A 21,795-nucleotide genomic window follows, 5' to 3' on the forward strand; every position below is an offset into this window, starting at 1 on the left:
AAAAACCGCACAGTTGATAAAATACCACCAAAAGATAAAAAAAATTTCAATACAACATTGCACGATTGCGCAATTGTCAGTTAAAGCGGCGCAGTGCCGCGTCGTAAAAAATGGCCTGGTCAGGAAGGGGGCAAATCTTTCCAGGGCTGAAGTGGTTAAACAGCAACAATATAACTTTGTAGCAAGTCACAAGGCAAAAGGCTGTAAACCAGTATCAGGCATATGTGAACACAGCTAAGAATTGTACTGGCACCAGGACTTACATTGTGCCATCTTTCGGCCAACTATGGAAAAAGCATTGTAAGAACTGTCACAGTTATAGCTGTTTTAGCTGTTAAAACTATTTTAACTAATATAAACTTCCATTTGTCATGAACCAGTATTTGTCTCCACATTTTTATTTTATCTCCACAGTGGCTGCTTTAGCTTGTGGCACTGAAAACCTGTATAATATTTTTTTGAATTGGCGTTGCCATACATTTCAAAGTAACAAGTAGTAAATATATTATTTCAAGGTAATCTGAAAACCAAATCCAAAACTTCTGGTAATGTTAATCTCCTGTGTACCCACAGCACTTATTGGTTCCTCCTGCTGACCTCTGCTCATTACAGGATACAGTAGTGACATGGAGGTCAGCATGAGGAACCAGTGAGCACTGTAGGGAGCCCAGGAGATCAACACTCTTGGAAGTGTAAGAAACATTTCAGATGGGGATTACTTGCATTGGATTGGTGTTCAACAAATCAGGCAGAAGAAGTAAGTATTCCTTTGCTTCCCTGCAGTTATTGCATTTTTACACATGTGCATTGATAACATGTTACATGTTACACTCCGAATATGGGTGTAACATGCAACATGTTATGAAAGGTGAACTTATCCTTTAAAGCTCCCCTGTTGTATTTTCTAATTGAAATTAAGCAGCTCCCTGTTGAGAAGAGGGTAAATCTTATCTGTTCAGAACACAGTGTTGTCACCCCATAACAGGAAATACCTAAACAAGGACCTTCATGGCGGGATTACAAATGGCCTTTGTAATAACAATTTCAACATTAAATAGTATCTAAACCTGAAAGCAAAAATGTAATATATAGCAGTTTATCAATTCTTAGATAAGACGACTGCACTGGTTTAGATTTACATTTTTTACCCTTTATTTTCAGTTGGTTATCCAGCAAGTAAATCTGCTTATTTTTTACTTCCTATGAACAGCAAAGGTAGCATTTAGAGGGTTGAGACAAAACATTTACCATTGACAGGGGAGGTTACAATAGTCAGTTTTTATTCATTTATATAAATCTTTTATCCCAAAAGAAAAACATTTTTGTAATGGATTAAAAAGGGGTTTAGACTTTAATTTGTTAGTTGCTTATGTAAAGTCTATCTAAATCTACTAATTCCTCTAACACTACCCTCTCCCCAGAGCGCTGCTGTCCAAGGGTGTCTCCCTTGCTCCTCAGTAGACAGAGGAGGCACCCAAAGACAGGAAGTGAGTTATTGGCCAGATCACCAGGTGAAAATAAAGCGAATGTAGCCTTCACAATTAAGGTTGGACTCACACATGCTGCGGCAGCTGCACACAGCAGGGGATCTGGTGCGTACTTGTTCACCTTTTTGCCTGAATTTGCACCTGAATCAGAACCAAAGACGCAGAGGACCCTTTCCAAATGCGTACCGTGGCCACTCCGGAGCTGTGTGAACCAGCTTCATTGAAAGCCAGCACACTCTCCTGTCATGCAAATTGGAATGCAGGGAAACCCACATCCAATTTGCATATGTGTGAACCCGGCCTCAAGGTTGGTAAACTGCTTTAAATTACATTTTTGTTTTTGGGCTTAGCTATGTTTTAAGATTGTTAAATATTGTAAGATATGTTAGTGAATGGGGTTATATCTAGTTATACAGACATATCTGTTTCCCTATCATGTTCAACATTATGCAATAAATATATGATGTATGGTATCTCTACCATATACCATATCACTTTTTGTAACTTTGGAAAATTTTCTCTGCAATGTGGAGCAGAAGTCTTTTAACCAAAAAGAGTTTTGATACCCTTCACTGATGTAAGGAGGATGTTTGTATGTCCCTTCTGGGATGTCAAGCATTGTGGTGTCTTGAGTCCTTTTGTTCCAACCAAATCCTATCCCACTGGGCTGGAAGGATGCACAATAAGGTCTCCTTCTGGGAGTTAAAGGATGTGCAGGCTGATCTCTGCAACACAGATATTAGTTTTTGTCTTCCTTGTTGTGTTTCTGTCACTCTGAAAGAGAGTCCAAGCCAAGAATAAGAGAAGAAAGTAATCAAATTAGGGCTGGTTAGCAACACCAGAGGGGCAAGGACTTCACAGGCAGAGCATTAGCAGTGACAGCTGTTGCGCACACTATTAGAGATTTCCTAGTCTCTAGAATTCTCTAAAGGATGTCTCTCAGTGGGTCCAAGGCACATATTACTGTGTGTGTGTGATTTGGGAACAGCATCCTGATTAAACATGCTTCTCGTGGTAAGTGGAGTGACTGCGCCATTACTAGCATTTTACACTTAATTGGATGGGACGTCTTGAGAGCTTTCAGTTGACTTTGAGACACTAAATTGATCTTAATAGTAGTTATTGATCAGCGTCAAGGACCTGTATTTGCCTAGTGCTAAAGCTTGTCATTACCATTGACATTGAGATGTCATTTAAATGCCTTGTTTTTCTTGTAATCTAGTTTTAATGAGCATTGATTGTGACTGATGCTGATGATTAGGTGACTGTAATCTGTAGAACAGAAAATATTAATTACTTAAATATTCACATTCCAACACTTCACACGTTTCCCCCTCTGTCCTTCATATCATGTTATGATTTACCTTCAAGTTTTGATCCATTATAATATTGCTCTTAGGGATCTATTGTTAAGAAAAAAAGCAGATTGACCCACAGCAGGTCAGGAATTAAAGTAACATGTTTTCTTAGAGCAATCCAATGTCTTAATACTAAAATGAAACATATTCAATGGCATTGGTTTATTAAAGACAAATAAGCTGTTTACTCTGCAAGGGAGTTTTTCCCAGAGCTTAGTGAATGTGGTGAAATGCCACTTTGCAAAGAATACCAAATCATGTGCAAGAACAAAATAAAGTTTTTCTTTTTTTCTTGCATATGATTGGGTGATGGAAGTCAGCAAAGTCTCACCTCGTTCACTAAGCTCTGGGGATAATTCCCTTGCAAAATGAACAGTCTATTTGCCTTTGGTAAATCAATCCATTGCATAAGTGATCACTTTGAAAAATGATTTGCAGTGTTAATGCACATATCATTGTTGATAGGTCCTAATTCTGTACACCTTTCATCTTTATATGCATTGTCCTTGTCTGCCTTGCACCTCTGAGCCAGTTAATCTATGATGATTTTTTGTGTAGATTGTCCAGTACGCTTATAAAAAATATCTAACATGTATTTTCAAAGCAAAAGTGTTTATATACTGATATATGTGAAGATACTCCACCCAAGAGTTCTATTTTCAATCCAAAGGGCATATTTGTAAAAGCAAATAACTGTAGGTGTATTTTCCTGGTGCACATGTGACTGATTCTTCTGTCTTAAATGACTGGTGAATGTCACATTTTTTATTCTATTTAGCGATTCCTCATTTAGTGATGGGGAACTTTTGAATATTTTATGACATGTTAGGCTGCCTTTCCATAGGCATGTATTGTCTATGTGCATGGCAGGTAAAGAGAGAATTGTATGAGGCCCTAAGTGTTAGGTTGTAAATGTATGTATGGTAAGTTACTCATTGGAGCTCAAGACCTGGCACTGGACATTTAGGTGTGGATCCACCAGGGCTGAGAACAAACATTTGTTTTTAAAAACTGCAGCTAGCCCCTAAAGTTATCAAGAACACTTGAGCACTTAACCTATTTCTCCTTCTAACCTTAACACCCAACCTACTGCTTGCAATTAAACTTGCACCTAAAAAGAAGTGATTTCATTCTGAGGCTCATCTCTCCCTGCGCCCCTGATACTATGGACTAAATTTGGGCACCATTGGACAGTTTTCTCCTGTCTATTTAAGACTCCTAAACGTGATTATAGAAGAAGTACTTTATCACCAAGCATACAATCAGGGCCGTCTTTAATTTTGATTGGGCCCTGGGCAAACACTTTCTTGGACCCCCTCTCCATTCTGAGACATACAAAAGAATAGCAGATATACTCAAAATCAGTTTACTGCAGCAGATCACACGGCGATTGCAATTGTTTGCCAGAAGTTACAGCCTATCCTTACCACTCACTGGCTGGTTGCTAGAGGTTACAACAAATCATTTCTGCTTGCCGACTGGTTGCTAGAGGTTACTGCACATTATTAGCGCTCACTGATTGGTTGCTATAAGTTAATGCGCATCATTACCACTGAGCAGTGGAGTAATCCCAAATAATAAGTAAAGCGGCACATTAATACACATACTACATTTGAGGGTCAATGAGTGCTGACATACTGCAGGAGATTACCAGAGATTGCGGACATACTGTATGAGATTACCAGACTGCGGATATACTGCACGAGATTACCAGACTGCAGACATACTGCATGAAATTACCCGATGACAGCTTTGCAGAGTACACAGAGGACACAGGAGGCTGTATTCACGCACTAGCCAGCAGGGAGGGGGCCCCATGTAGCCTGTATGCTCGGAACAGAGCAGCTGTAGTTAGAGCAGTGATTGGAGTGGGCGCGTCAGTGGAGCTCCCGGCCCCGCTCCCGGACCTCTGTATTGTCCAGCCAGTATAGAGGGGGAGGGGCCAGGAGCTCCACTGACGAGCCCACTCCGATTGCTGCTCTATCTAACATGGGCGGGGTCATCACGTCAGTGGAGCTCCCGGCCCCGCCCCCTCTCTGCTGGCTAGAATGGGAATACAGCCTCCCATGTCCTCTGTGTACCCTGCAAAGCCATCATCAGGGCCCCAATTCACAGGTAGCGCTGGGCCCCCCTACAAAGATTGGGCCCAGGGCAGGTGCCCCGTTTGCCCTGTGCTAAAGACGGCCCTGCATACAATTTGGTCCTCCTTCTGCACCATCTTGGGATGGCTTTGGGTTTTCCATCCTTCTGGTCCTCCCAATGCCCACTTCATAGTATCCATTTTAGCTCATCATCTACTGCAATCTAGTAAGAGTATTCCAGCACCTGTTTCTATGAATGATTTGAGTTGGTGATATAACCTGAACAATTCACTTCATTGTACGTCTAGTTTGGATCTTTTTTTATTTATTGAAGTTGTTTCACCTGCACTTTCCAGTGCACCAGTGTTTCTACTTCTATTTTTTGCATGTATATATGGTCTTTAGATATACACCGAGCTTGCAGGGATATTCAGAGCTGCCTTGGTACCAGTGAAGTGCCGTGCATTTGAAGATGTGACCTTTAGGGCCTGTATCAATGGGCTTTGGGCATGTGTCGATGGCATCAATTTGAGACACTTCTGTGATCATTCAAAGTTCATAATAGATGCAATTACTACATGCATACGGCCAGCTTCAAGTTGGTTTTGCATTCTCATAGACTTGTATTGGAATGCAAAACCTGTCTGACACAAACAAAACTTGCTGACACAGGCCTTAATTCTGTTGCTTAATCCCTTCTTCCATTTATAATGTACTTTAAACTCTTATAAGAAATGTCAATGATTTAGAAATAAAGGGTATTGTTTGTTATTTTGCACTACTGTTTTGGTTTGGATCAGTGGTTCTCAACTCCTGTCCTCGGGACCCACTAACAGGCCAGGCTTGGAAGATAACTGAAATACGTCACAGGTGATATCGTTTGTTGCTCTTTGAATGCAGTATTCTAGTCTGCATCTCCCCAAGGTAATACTTAAAACCTGACCTGTTAGTGAGCCTTGAGGCAGGAGTTGAGAAGCATTATTTTGTTTGTATCTTTTATAATTTTCCAAAATAAATGATTTATAGTAAAAAAAAAACAAAAAAAAACAAAATAAGAGAATGCAAATATTACATTTGCTGCAGTTTCTCCAAGAAAACGGGTAAACTCTAATCAATGTCTAAGCCTTTAAGAAGCGATTTTATTTCTCCTTATACAAAGTTTGCATTAGATATAATTTAGTATTCTCGGTAGCTCCGCAGTTCTTTGGTCCTAGTTCCACTAACCAGATGAGACGCCGCATGCAGTGACTGAACACAATGGTACACCTGTGCATCCCAGAGGTTAGCATCCTGCAGAGCCAAGGGGGACATCCTTTACTGCTTCCTTGCTGCCCTCTCATACTGACTTAGTAAAGGAGATCAGAGATGTGGAATCTTTGGAAGGTAGACAGTGAAAACTTTATACTTCAACAAGTGCCGAGGTTTTTGTAGAAAGAGGTTGGAGAGCAAGCTTAGAATTGTAGAAAATTCATGCTGGTGAGAGAAAAAAACTAACCTTGAGAACTACTTGGCACTTCATGAGTTCAATCAGGCATCTCACTGATGTATTCTGGGGAACAAATCACCTCTTTGATTCCTGCCTGAACCCAGGAAGAAAAAGCATATGTAATAGACTCTAGTGCAGCATATAGTTATGTGTTGACTTTCAGTCTATACGATATGAATGTGAATTACATTACAGATAGAGATGAGTTTGTGATAAATGTGGACAGTCATCCGATCATTCCAAAGTCATCTGTTTCATTTCACCAACATGTCAGAATATTTTATTTAAGCATTCCTTTATTTGATTTGTAGCATAAATTACATTTTAATTCAACTCCAAATGTTCCCAAATAAACCTAAGGGAAACATTAAAAAATGACTATTTTTAGGAAAAAGTTTGTTGATGAATGTAAAATGTCTTAATTGAGAAATAAAATGTCTGATGTTTTGTGCATGCAAATGTACTGAAAGGAAGACTGTGCTCAGAGACATACACTATATTACCAAAAGTATTGGTACGCCTGCTTTTACACGCTCATAAATTTTAATGGCATCCCAGTCTTATTCCGTAGGGTTCAATATTGAGTTGGCCCACCCTTTGCAGCTATGACAGCGTAAACTCTTCTGCGATCCTGTGGGTTTTTGCTTTTCAGCTCCCCAGATTGCTTTTATTTTGTGATCACAATTTTATATTTCCATTTATGAATCGATATTGGTATTTTAAATAAAACCCATCCATTTTGATCTACACCCTATGGAGGCATGTTTTTATTTCCTTATTCCTTTGTATGAGAGTGTCTTGCTCTTATTGTTTACACCTGGATTGACCGTCATTCGAGTTCCAGCTTCATCTCCATCTGTGTGAGTTCCAGGGTTCATCATTGGAGTTCCATGTTCTGGCATTCTAAGCCTGGTCGATTCACTGTTGCTGACATGTGAGTCCACTTCATTCGGTAAGAGTGTTTACCCCTTATCCTTGGTGGAGGTCACATCATCCCTGGTGTTATGTGTGCTGTCATGACTGTATCAATTCCATTATAAGGTTCTATCTTTGAGCTTACTTGATATCCATCATTGGCTTAGACCTTCGGGACTTTTTTATTTTTATTTATTTATTTATTTTTTTCCTCATTTTTACAGCACCTTTTTATTGTTATTCACCATACATGTTTTTCATCATTGTATGTTGTATATCCTTATAGTATATTTTTTAATCACTGTGTGACTTATTGCACTTTATACTGTTTGTTATTTTTAGCGCTACATTTCATTATATATCTCCATAGAGACATGGATGAGCGAGTTTGGGGTGGAGAAATTTGACTGGCCTGCACAGAGTCCTAAACTCAACCCAATAGAACACCTTTGGGATGAATTAGAGCAAAGACTGCAAGCCAGGCCTTCTCATCCACATCGGTGCCTGACCTCGCAAATGCACTTTTGGAAGAATGGTCAAACATTCCCATAGACACACTCCTAAACTTTGTGGACAGCCTTCTCAGAAGAGTTAAAACTGTTATAGCTGCAAAGGTTGAGCCATCTCAATATTGAACCCTACAGATTAAGACTTAAGCCTTGTACACACGATCGGATTGTTGGCCAACAAAACCGTGGACTTTTGAACAAAGGGTGTTGGCCCAAACTTGTCTTGCATACACACGGCCACACAATTGTTGGCCAACAATTACAAATGTAGTATGTTGTTTTTCAGCTCTTTAGCGTCACTCTTTGGACTCCTTCTGCTAATTTCGTGTTAGTAGTTTGGTGAGTGTTGATTTGCGCTTTTCATTTAACGCTTTTCATTTCGCACTTTTCATTTTGCACTTTTCATTTCATGCTTTTCAGTTTGTTCATCAACCAGACATGTTGTGGAATCAGAGGAGATAACGTGTTATTTATTATTGGCCTTGGAGTTATTGCTTTGACATAATTTTTTTGGTTGAATAATGATTTGATTTGGTATATTTTCTATATTTTTGGATGCATAGAATGTACTTTTTGGTTAAGTTCTATGTGCAGATAGCATGCCTAATTTTATTTCTTTTCTTCTTTTAATGCACAGTAAAACAATTGTGGAGAATAATACTTAGCTATGTGTTTTACTTCAAATGACAGTTTGGGAGTAGGCAGTTACATTTAAAAAAATGCAATGTATCATTGACAAGGGACACCAACATAGTTATATCTTTGATCTTAAAAACTATGGGATAATGGTCAATAGAAAAACAAGCAAAATGGTATTTTTAGGGTGGAACAAATATACACAGAAAATAGATCAATAATATTTATTTAAAGATAAAGACATAGTAGAATAAAAAGTCCATCGAACATGTAGAAAAATGGCAGTTACAAAATGTGCAGTTCAACAAATTCTCAACATGTTTCACTATGCATAGTAGCTTCCTCGGGAGAATTACATTTGTTGAGAACTATCTACTGAAAAATAGAAAACACAATACACAGGATTACAATAAAGCACAAACAACAGTCAAAAATACAATACATTTATAATAACATTTGTCAGAACCCCATGTCCAGACTGAAACCATATTGACAAACCAACTTAAAGCAGAATTACCTGTATATGGATGGACTAATCAAAATTATGAAGGCTCGCATAGAGGCACACAATGGTCAAAAATGGTCGAAAAGGAAGTGGGGTTCCTTTTTGACCATTGTGTGCCTCTATGCTAGCCTTCATAATTTTGATTAGTCCATCTATATACAGGTAATTCTGCTTTAAGATGGTTTGTCAATATGGTTTCAGTCGGGACATGGGGTTCTTACAAATATTATTATAAAAGAATTTGTGTAATTCTTTTTGTATTTTTGACTGTTGTTTGTGCTTTATTGCTATCCTGTGTATTGTGTATTCTATTTTTCAGCAGATAGTGCTCAACAAATGTAATTCTCCTGAGGAAGCTACTATTCGTGGTGAACATATTGAGTATTTGTTGAACTGCACATTCTGTAAATGTAATTCTTCTACATGTTCCATGGTCTTTTTATTTTACTATGTTTTTATCTTTAAATAAATATTATCTATCTATTTTCTGTGTGTAATTTTTGCACCATAGAAATCTCATTTTGCTTGTTTTTCTATTGTCGAATTTACAGGATGTGGTGACAATATAATATCAGATGTCAGACAATTACTTATTCTCTATGGTATAATAGTGTTGTGGTAACTTGCCCAAATAAAAAAAAAAAGCATAATAATATTATTCTTGATATCACTAGAAAAAAAAGCCTTTGAAAATGTGAAAACCTGCTAGCCAACATTTGTCCGCGGAAAGTCCGACAACAATTGTCCGATGGAGAATACACACAGTCGGATTTACTGCCAACAGCCTGTCATCGAACATTTCCCATCAGAAAGTCCGATCATGTGTATGAGGCTTTAGATGCCATTAAATTTCACATGCGTGTAAAGGCCAATACATTTGGTAATATAGTGTATTTCTTTACCATTGCTGACCTCTTGTTGAAATTGCTAGTTGCCTGACTGTCTCTGGATTCACTACTTTTCTTTTCATGCAATTTAGGATTCACTAAAAAAAATTGTGTTCATAGGGAAGGATACAGTTGGAATTGTCAGCAGGAGACCTTAGGCACACAAGATATATTATGAGACAGATTAACCAACTCAATACCGGACACTTTTGTCCCCTTCCTGCCCAGGCCAATTTTCTGCTTTCAGTGCTGTCACGCTTTTAGTCCCCATTCATACCTGAGCGCAGCGCTTTCAGGCAGAGTTGCACAATTTTACCGCGATTTTGAAGCAATTTTTTCTGCAATTTTGTACGTCACCAATGTAAAAAATTGAAAAACGCCCGAATTTGCCTAAAAAATAAGTTCCAGAACTTTTTTGAGCTTCAGGTATTTTGGAGCTTCAGGCTTCAGGCGTTTTGGAGTGGAGATGTGAACCATCTCCATAGAGAATAATAGATTTTTTTCTCCTCAGGTGTGAATAGGGCTTAAATGACAATTGTACGTTCATGCAACACTGTACCCATATTGCATTTTTATAATTTTTACACACTTCTTTTGTTGGTATTTAATCATCACTGGGGTTCTTATTTTTTGCTGAATAGACAAAAAAAGGATGACAATTTTGAAAAATTTGAAAAATTTTAATTGTATTGTAATATTTTGCAAATAAATAATCTTTCTTCATAAATTTAGCCCAAAATTTATTCTGCTACATTTCTTTGGTGAAAATAACCCAAATCAGTTATATTATTTAGTCTGTAGAAAATGTATAGAGTCTACAAACTATGGTACAGTATATATAGATTATGAAAATTGATCAGTCCTGATGTACTGACTGCCTATTTTCTTGAGGCCTGAAAATCAGAAGCATAGAGACCTGGTAATGACTTCACTGCATCTAAAATTATTGGTTGAACTAGATGGACTTGTGTCTTTCTTCAACCAGACTAACCAGACTATCTATGTAAAATAAAGTACATAATGAAAAAATAAAGTTTTATTACAGTAGAAATTGTATTAGCGTCTTGATAATGAAGGGAGCGATGTACCGAAGAAAGTAAAATAAAAGCAGATTTACCTTCAGCTTTCAGAATAATTTTTTAGGCCCTATTCATCAGAGTATCTGAAAAAGAAGCTATCTGAATTGTCCATAGCACTGGCAAATGACTATCAATTTGCTATGGCATGACCCATTATACATGAAGCACTCTTTAATGCTCAGTGACAGGTCTTCCTTAAATGATGAAATAAATCTTCAATACAGTTCTGCTTAAAAGCATTTTTAATGTATAAAATAAAAACTTTTGAGAGGAAAGGTTTCCGAGACATGACATTCTAAAGCAACCTGCCTGATAAGAAGGGTTCTGTGTAATATAACATTATTCTCTGTACTTTCTATGGTCTTTTCAATGCAAACAAACAGATTCAAAGTGTCTGTAATGATTTATTTCACAGAGCCCATTGGTCAGTGTGACCTGGTGGATGGGCAAATTGCATTTTACAAGAAAAATTCTTCCTTATTAAAATAATATGGGGGGAGTTAAGGTTTAACCTGACTTGACTGTGTGAGTAGATGCTGTTAAAAAAGCCCCTGCTTTTGACCATTATCTGATGCTAATATTTTTGTTCATCCTCTGGAATGTACGCTTCATTCCTATTTTAAAATTTGCCTGACAACCTTAAAGCCCCATACACACTAATTAAAACTGGCTGACATTCGACCCATGTGTATGCCAGCTGGTCTGACATTCGTTTTGGTTGAACGAATAAAAACTCATAGCGTGTACCAGGCTTAAGTTTAATTAAAACTTTTAAAAAATCAGCACAAGGGGCAGAAAAATTATATTCAATGCAAAGTATCCCTTGTGCCGGTGGCTGCTATCCTAATTGAACTCTTCCATCCTCTGCCCCCTCCCATTGGATGAACGAAAGGTCCCACCTCCTCCATTGTGTGATGGAAGCTATAGTACAGTTTGTATGAATAGAGGAGGGAGGCAGAAAGGGTGGGCATAGTTAGCACTCTTGACAAGTGCTTATTACAGGTCCAAAGGCTGGAATAAGCCCCACAGCACTGGAAGATTTCTGCTGCCAGAATATGAGGGGAGGGGAGGGAAGAGGATGGAAGATTTTAAGAAAGCAGCCAGCAGCACAAGAGACACTTCTCGGTAAGTAATTTCCCTTATGTTGATTTAAAAAAAAAAACTAAGGATTTAATCAGTGACCAGTTAAATATGACAAAACAAAAAAGAACAAAAGACTGCAGGAGAGCTAGAGAACTGTACTACCTTGACCTTCCATGAAAGTACTGGTAAGACACAACTCGTGTAAAGTACAGAAAATCATGCTTGTAACTATTATACTCTTAACATCCCCCTGCTCAGAGAATTTTCAGCTCGCTATACAACAATCTAAGCATCAGCAGGCTAAGAGTGATCATCACTAATACTAATTCACATGGAGCCATTCTAAACTGGTGGATTATGATTATTTCTGATGTGCTTCTGTCGACAGTATAAACCACAGTAAAAGTTTATTTCTGTTTTTATCCCATTTTATTCCCCACCATCATATTACACCGATTAGCACTGCTGATCCATCCAACAGGGTGGTTTTACAGAAGTCGATTGGGAGATTGACTTCCATACAACCACAGTGGTTTTACAGAAGTTGATTGGTAGATTGACTTCCATACAACCGCAGTGGTTTTACAGAAGTTGATTGGTAGATTGGTAGATTGGTAGATTGACTTCCATACAACCGCAGTGGTTTTACAGAAGTTGATTGGTAGATTGGTAGATTGGTAGATTGACTTCCATACAACCGCAGTGGTTTTACAGAAGTTGATTGGTAGATTGACTTCCGTACAACCACAGTGCCCATACATGAATCAAAAGTCAGTCAATCCCTACTGAACGTAGCTTCTTCAGAGTCTAAGTTCTTTAATTTCTAGTTAGGCATTCAGAGATTGTTTTTTTATTTATCTATTGTTTTAATAAAAAGAAAAACAGTGCAAAAAATTATTACAGAAAATATATTACAAAATGGACATAAGCAACAGTAAAATACTGCAAATGGAATTTAAAAGTAAAATACACCTAATTGGAGTCTGCCTGGTCTTTGGTACAGTGCCGAGTTTGGATCACTTAAAACGTCACTAGCTAAGCATCACTAGCCCTTAGAAAGTGATTCTCACTATCCTTACTTTAATTCAAGAGCCCACAGCTTGTGATGAAGCCATAGTTTCTTGTCTCTGTAGTGGATGTCGCAGATCTGAGGTATGTGTTGTAGGTGTGCTATGTCTTTTATTATGCTCACATGACCCCATAATGCCAACTATCCTGGGAAGTTTTCACAACCCAACAACCAGCATATTATTATTATTATTTTGCAAAATCAAATGATGATATTTTAGGTGTTTGCTGTTTAACTGTGTGGTATACATTAGTGTAGCCACTTTTTTGGAAGGTAAATTCATTACTGTAGGAGTTAATGAATATAAAATAATATTGAGTGTTTGATATATACAAAAGTTAAATTCTAGTTCAACAAACCAAGAATCAAAAATGTGTATTCCTTTAAGCTGTTCTCTAAGCTGTGTATGACTTAACCATTTGCTACCGGGCCTCTTTAAAAGCCCTTCGAAGAGCCTGCCTAAGTAAGGTTGCATTCCTTCAAAGTTGGACTGTCATTTTTCAAATGTGTCATCTTCTCTATCATGAGATTTCAATTTGATCATATGTGTTACTGATTTGTGTTTTTAGGAGGAAATTAAGGTGTTACATTGTTTAAGACTACTTATCTTACTCCATTCTTCACACAGTCTGGGTTTATCAGACTTCACTATCAACACATTACCTCTCTTTAGAAGTTAGCATGGAAAGCATTTCACAACTGGCTTCTGTTGGCTCTACTTGCTAGAACAGTCTGTATGTATTACCATGTTTACCTCCTTTTTTGCATTGGATGGTGAAAACACATTGAAGAAGAATCTCCCCAGTGGATTATGATTAGCGATTGCTAGCTGCAGCCTCACAGGTAGTGTTGCAGCTTCTGCAGCGCCCACATGATTATAAAGCACTCAATGGTGTGATACCTTCCTCGGGAGTAGCTTCTGGCTCAGGTAGAGAAGTTCCTCCTATTACTAATCCATACATCTGAGGACCACACCTGAAGCACAGAAAGGAGCATTGGTTTGCACCAGAAATCAAGAGATGGAATTCAGAGCTTGCAGTTCAGGAGTACTGACCATTGCCTCAGGGTCTGGAAAACCTTCACTCACTCTGGCTGGAAAATACAAAGGAAACATGGTGTCTTTAAAGTATGGATAATTCTGTAACTATAATTTAATGAATGTATATTGCTCACATCATAGATTGGCCAGAAAAACACAATATAGTGTAACACGGCAAACGAGCATAAACAGTGTACCTACATGCAATGAAGATGAAGTAGATATTAGATTGCTCCCAGAGGATCTTCAATGGATACACATTAAATGCTGTTTAAATAAAGTACAATAGCCACACTTAGTAGTTCTTGTACTCCATTTAAACAGCAACTTGATGTTTATCTATTGAGGACCCTCTGGGAATAACTACTTCATCGTCATTGTGTGAGGGAACACTGTTTATGCTTGTTTGCCGTGGTAACAATATTTTTTTTTTCTGGCCAGTCTTAGCCCTTGTACACACGGTCGGAGAATCCGTCGGAATGTGTCCTATGGGACCGTGTTGTCGGATAATCCGACTATGTGTGGTATGCACCGGACTGATTCCGTCGGAATATCCGTCAGACCCAATTTTCCAACTTGTTGGAAATATTTTCCGACAAAATGGTCCGATAGGACATACTCCGATCATGTGTAGAGAATTTTGATCGGACAAAGTGCCACGCATGCTCAGATCAAATTCCTACATCAAAGCTATTGGCTACTAGCCTGAATGTAGTCCCATCAAATTACGTCATCACGTTCTGAAAGATCTGATTTTTCGAACAAATTTGTCCGACCGTGTATATGCAACAGTTTCGGCCAAGATCCGATGGACAAGATCTGACGGACAAAATCCGACGGATTTGGTTGTCGAAATCTCCGACCGTGTGTACAGGGGCTAAGAGATGAGCAAAATATATTGATGTGATATATCCTGCTTCTTTTTTTGAGGGGTAGGTTAGGTTAGGAATGCCTTGACCTTCATTGCCTAAGGTCTCAAGGTGCCTTTTCCTATCCAGTTTCCCACATACCGGTCTTTGAAAGCCTCAAGTTGGTCCGTCGGATATTCCGACAGAAAAAGTCAGATGCAGACCACACACATTCGGAATATCCGACAAAACGGTCCAATAGGAAACATTCCGACGGAATCTCCAACCATGTGTACAAGGGCTTAGACTAGAAATATTTCTCCGTTACTTAGGCCTTGGTCTTTGTGTTTTCAAAGTGACATGTTAGGGGAATTTAGTATGCTACCTTCAATAGGTGGCCCCTAAATGTGTCAGGTGGTACAGTGAGCTGCCTTTTGATCATTTCTGCCTCACTGCCTTCAATGGGCTGCTTAACCACTTGCCAACCATAAAAGACAGATATATGGCTGCAAGGCTCATCATTGTTGCATCACGTTCTAGGTACGTGCCACCGGCGACTGGGCTCTACTGCGTTCGCTGATCGTCTGGAATACACACAGGACAGAACTCTGCCTATGTAAACAAGGCAGAGTTCTGTGCTGTCAGTGGGGAAATAATGGATTTTCTTTCTCTGCAAAGCAGGGAATAGTAGTAAAAGTGGCAAACAGTTTACACCAAAACATCAGCTAGGCACACATTTAACCCTTTGATCACCCTAGATGTTTAACCCCTTCAGTTTCATTAGTACAGTGACAGTGCATATTTTTAGCACTGATCACTGCATTAGTATCACTGGTTTTCAAAAAGTGTCAGTTAGTGTCGTGATTTTCGCCACAATATCACAGTTCTGCACAGTTCTGCTATAAGTTGCATATTTTTAGCACTGATCACTGCATTAGTATTACTGGTTTTCAAAAAGTCTTAGTTAGTGTCGGAATTTTCGCCACAATATCACAGTTCATCACAGTTCTGCTATAAGTTGCTATAAGTCGCTAATTGCTGCTAAAAATAAATAAAAAATCCATAAATGTATCCCATAGCTTGTAGATGCTATAACTTTTGTGCAAACCAATTAATATACATTTATTGGATTTTTTTACCAAAAATATGTAGCAGACTACATATTGCCTCAAATTTATGAAGAAATTAGATTTTTTTACATTTATTTATTGGATATGTTTTATAGCAAAAAGTAAAAAATATTGTTTTTTTATTTTTAAATTGTTAGTCTTTTTTTGTTTACAGCAAAAAAAGCAGTGGTGATCAAATGCCACCAAAAGAAAACTATTTGTGGGAAATAAATTACACACATTTCAATTGGGTACAGCATTGCATGACTGCGCAATTGTCAGTTAAAGTAAGGTAGTGTCGTATCACAAAAAATGGCCTAGTCATAAAGTGGAGTAAATCTTCTGGAGGTCAAGTGGTTAAGCAGCTTTATGAGTAAACCATTTGTTTGACTCCCTCTTAAACTATGTTTTTGAGCTGCTCCAGACTGGTCAGTCTGCAATGCTTGCTTGAAGGTTGAACTATAAGTCCCAGTCAACTGTCTCATGGCGAATGAGTCCTATGAGTCAGAGCAAAGAAAAGATTTATGAGTACCATCAATTTGGGAATCTCATCTAAAAACTTTTCTTTCCACTACACCCCCCCCAATACATGAAAATCTATTGTGTTCACATGAGTTACATATAGTTACATAGTTAGGTTAAAAAAAGACACGTCCATCTAGTTCAACCAATGGAAAAAAAAACATACAATCCCATATTTACAATCACACAGTTGATCTGGAGGAGTGAGTAAGTAAGTCAGAAACCTTTGTAGGATGATGTCCTTTTCATCCACCAACTTAAGGTAAACAAGTGTGACTTCTGCAATGCTTTTTCAAAGTAACAATTTGTTTGTCCATGATGACAGACTGAAGGTTAGTATTGCTGTTCCTTGCTTTTCCACTTTTGAACAGCACAGAGGAATTGGTGTAGGCCAGCTACTCAAGTGAAGTATGATTTTTTAGCTCAGGATGTTGCTCATAAAGGGGTTTATTTACTAAAGCTGGAGAGCCCAAAATCAGGTTCACTTCTGCATACAAACCAATCAACTTCTAACCTCAGCTTGTTTATAATAATGTATATCAGCGAAGTATAGCACCACATCCCGGGTTAAATAGAAAAAAAAAAGAATAGAGTAATGGGACTTTAAAAATGCTGAAACCTCCTAATGTAATAATATCTGACATAGTGATGTATAAAAATACCAAGGTTTTATAAAATACATAAAAAATGGCTTGAAGGTCTTTTAAAGTCCCATTCTATTCTCTTTTTTTCTTTCTAACCTCAGCTTGTTCAATAAAGCTTTGGCAATAAAAACTGGAGGCTGATTGGTTTCTATGCAGAAGTGAGCCTAATTTTGAACTCTCCAGCTTTATATAATAAAAGGAGGAAAGGCTCCTCAACTGACTCATAATGAGGAGTAAGCGGGTTTAAGAAAAAGTACAAATTGGTTTATTACATAAACATACATAAAACCTTCACCATTTCATAGTAAAAATTGACAACAATGTCAGTAACAGACTCACAACCTCCCTGCTCAAGCCTTCATGCTCACACACACATATTCAAAGAGTGCTTCCCCAGACCATCAAAACATCATCAATGTACCTCAGCCATTAAACAGTTCATGAATTTAATGTACCAACTTTTTATATTATTCCTAAACTTCACAAGTCGGTTGATAACCCCCCCCCCCCCCCCCCCCGGGGAGACTGATTGTATCTGCTGTCAATGGCCCATTGGAATGGGTGGACAAATTTGTAGAATTGCCCTTACCCTGTTTCCCTGAAAATAAGACCTAGTGTAATTGTTGGTGATGGCTGCAATATGAGCCCTACCCCCCAAATAAGCCCTAGTTAAAGTCCTTGTAGGTCTCATTTTTAGGGCAGGGCTTATTTTTGGGGAAACAAGGTAGGGCTTATTTGGGGGGTAGAGCCTATATTGCAGCCATCACCGACAATCACGCTAGGTCTTATTTTCGGGGAAACAGGGTATTAAGGAATTAGTATGGGATTTGCCCTCTTTTGTGCAGTACACAAAAGATGTCCTTCATAACCTTGAATCCATCAACTTCCCAGAGATAGCCCTATTGGTTGGCATCAACGTCAAATCACTGTATAAGTCGATTCCACATAAATGCGGTTTACGGGGATTGATGCATTTTTTGGAATGGAAATTTCAAGAACTAGGTGCCCATAATGAGTTTGTGGTTGAGACACTCAAGTTCCTGTTGGAAAATAACTGTTTCCAATTCCTTGGAGTTAACTATAAGCAACTTAGGGGTACTTCTATGGGGGCCCCTTTGGCTCCCTTCTATGCCTGCTTACATTTGGGCCTGTGGGAGGAGGAGGTTGTTTTTCGTTCATCTCTGTACCTTGGCCATAGTCGCTTGTGGCTGAGGTACATTGATGAAGTTATGATGGTCTGGGGGGCACTAGTGAACAACTGTCCATGTTAATGGAGGAACTTAACTCCAACAATAGGAACATTAAATTGACCCGCTCTTTCACCACCAACAGTTACCCTTCCTGGTCTTGACAATAGAGATAGTTGGACAGCGAATCTCTGCCACAACCTACTGCAAAGACACCGCAGCTAACACCTTGCTGCAGGCTACTAGCCATCATCCTCAGTCCCTATTTCCCTAATTCATGGAATACCTGTGGGAAAATTCCTTAGAATTAAGAGAAAGTGCTCAGCAGAAAAGGGTTTTCAGGTTGAACCAGAGGATGTGTATCATATATTCAGAGAAAGGGGTTATTCTCAGTTGCATTAGGAGGGTTAAAAAAAGAGCAATTGAGTCAGGACCGTTTGCAGCCTAAAAAAGATCCTTAACAAATATCCCCTAAAAATAACCCCACCAGAATAATTACCCAATATGGATCACAGTGAAACCAGGTTAAATCAATTTTGCGTCAGCACTGGCACATATTTACTAGATCCCCAGTGCTGGGAGGGACAAACTTACCCAATCTAAGTACCATAGAACACCTGGTAGCAACTGGCTAACTGACTTGTCACCTTTGCAAGGCCTGCACCCCTGTGGGGGGTCCATGATTTGCAAATATGTTGGCAAAATGGACTCCTTTTTGAGTTCAGATGGAGTACAAAATGTTTACGATTCATCACTTTATTAATTGCTCAACTACCCACGCTATTTATATACTTACTTGCCCGTGTGGCAAAGTTTACTTGGGTAAAACTAAAAGGCAACTTAAGATTTGAATTAGTGAACACATCCAAAGTATAAATAAAAAAGATGATGAACGTTCACTTGCCCTACACTTTATTTAACATCATGGAGGGGATCCCAGAGGGTTAAAAGTTAAGGGTATCTACAGCCTGAATTTACCCACTAGGCGGGGTGATTTTGATAGGATTTTAGTTTAAAAAGGAAAGATGTGGATATATTGTTTAGATACTTTATATCCGAAAGGGTTAAATACTGAGTGTGATCTATCAGCATTCCTAGAACAAGCAGTACTTCTCCTAAATAACAGATCCCTGCTGGCTGCTCAAAAAGGCTGGGGAGCCTGGGTAACGTCATTGACCAAAAATGGACATGCCCATCTTTGGTCAATGATAACATCCAAGATACCTGGCCCCTTGGTTTACATTCCAATGGCACTGAGTTGACATTTGTGATGGAAATAGCAGTGGGACAGTATCATCTTGTGGGCAGGTCATCATGTCTAAGGGTCAGTATTATTGGGCGCCGATTGGCATGTATCTAGATTGCTGGATGATGTGATTGAAGTCGAAAAAAGCTTGCTGCTCCTCAATTGCTAGCAAGAGAAAAAAAAACAGCATGGGTTACCTCTAAAAATCCACAAAAGACTCTTATCCAGCCATGCAATATGCCTTGTGATGCCGCGTACACACGATCGGACTATCCGGCGGACTTAATCTGACAGACAAACCGCCAAACTTTGCAGCTGAGGTCCGCCGGACTTTCCGAACGAGCGGACCTGCCTACACACGACCGGACTTTTCCGGCGGACAACCAGACTATGGCGGGAGTACGCCAGACTTTTGAAATGAACGTACTTGCCCACACACGGAGAAAAGTCAGTTCATTTTGAACGTGGCTCCAGGTAGCCGGGACTAGAGAAGGAAGTGATTGCCGCCGCCTCCGTCTGCGAGATTGACACCTCGCTAGCCCCGTTGCCTGGTATGGATTTAGAGGGGAACCCCTATGCTGAAAAAACAGCGTAGGGGTCCCCCCAAAGTCCATAGCAGACCGGCCGGTCAGAAAAGGGGGTGGGGACGAGCGGGCGCCCCCCCTCCTGAGCCATACGTGCCCTCAACATGGGGGGGTGCTTTGAGGAAGGGAGGGCCCTGCGGCCCCTCCACCCCAAAGCACCTTGTCCCCATGTTGATGAGGACAAGTGCCTCTTCCCGACAAACCTGGCCATTGGTTGTCGGGGTCTTCGGGCGGGGGGCTTATCGGAATCCAGGAGCCCCCTTTAATAAGGGCTGTCCACTCAGATTTTTGGTTCTAGCCTATACTGGGTATTGAGCCCTAAACTAAAACTAACTAAATAATCCTAGATCAGAAGGGACAGGGATAACTAGAATAATAAGAGCTGCATATAAAGAGATATTTTTTCTACCACAAGGATTTACATATACAACCCCAATTCCAAAAAATTTGGGGCACAGTGTAAAATATACATAAAAACAGAATGCAACGCAATGATTTGCAAATCTCATAAACCTATTTTTATATTTTTACTCACAACAGAAAATAGAAACCATATCAAATGTTTAAACTGAGAAAATGTACCATTTTTAGAAAAATTAAGGTTATTTTTAAATTGATGGCAGCCACATGTCACAAAAAAGTTGGGACAGGGCCATGTTTACCACAGTGTAGCACCCCCTCTTTTCTTTTAACAACACTCTGTAAATGCCTGGGAACTGAGGAGAGCAGATGTTGGAGTTTTAGGAGAGGAATGTTGTCATATTCTTGCCTGATATAGGATTTGAACTGCTTAACAGCCTTGGGTCTTCTTTGTTGTATTTTTAATTTGAAGATGCACTGAATATATTTAATTCGTGAAAGGTCTGGACTGCAAGCAATCCAGTGAAGCACTGGGACTCTTCTAGTACAACAAAGCCATGCTGTTGATATAGATGCAGTATGTGGTTTACCATTGTCCTGCTAAAATATGCAAGGTCTTGCCAGAAAAAGACATAGTCTGGATGGAAGCATATGCTGCTCTAAAATCTGGAAAAATCTTGCAGCATTCAGGGTGCCTTTCCAGATGTACAAGATGCCCATTCCATATGTCCTAATACACTCCCATACCATCAAGCATGCCGGCTTTTGAACTGAGTGCTAATAACAAGACGGAAAGTTCCTCTAATTTTTAGCCTGGAGGACGTGGTGCCCATGGTTGGCAAAAATAATGCCAAATTTCAATTTGTCTGACCACAGAACAATTTTCCACTTTGCAACAGACCATTTTAAAAAATAACTTTGGACCAGAGAAGACAGCATCATTTCTCGATCATGTTCAGATATGTTTTCTTCTTTGCATGGTAGAGCTTTACCTTGCATTTATGGATGGCATGGTGAACTGTGTTCACAGACTGTGATTTTTGGAAGCTCATGCATTGGTCCATCACCATCACAGAATCATGCCTGTTTTTAATGCAATGCCTGTTTTTAATGTAGGCCTGAGGCCCTGAAGATCCCAGGCATCCAATATTTCATTTCAGC

At 39.2% G+C, this 21,795-nt stretch overlaps 1 protein-coding gene across 1 annotated transcript in view; it reads left to right on the forward strand.

Annotated features, from left to right (window-relative positions):
• Nucleotides 1-2,414: 2,414 nt before the first annotated feature.
• REELD1 (reeler domain containing 1) overlaps nucleotides 2,415-21,795 on the forward strand; it is an 81,553-nt gene continuing 62,172 nt past the window's right edge. Inside the window, exon 1 of the mRNA XM_077476992.1 lies at nucleotides 2,415-2,501. Coding sequence (XP_077333118.1) covers nucleotides 2,490-2,501 — 12 coding nt within the window. The 5' untranslated portion in view covers nucleotides 2,415-2,489. The remainder of the gene's footprint in view (nucleotides 2,502-21,795) is intronic.

The sequence above is a fragment of the Lithobates pipiens genome, unplaced genomic scaffold (assembly GCF_037356315.1).
Source record: "Lithobates pipiens isolate NorthernLeopardFrog02 unplaced genomic scaffold, aLitPip1_a1.2 Scaffold_13, whole genome shotgun sequence".
NCBI lineage: Eukaryota > Metazoa > Chordata > Amphibia > Anura > Ranidae > Lithobates > Lithobates pipiens.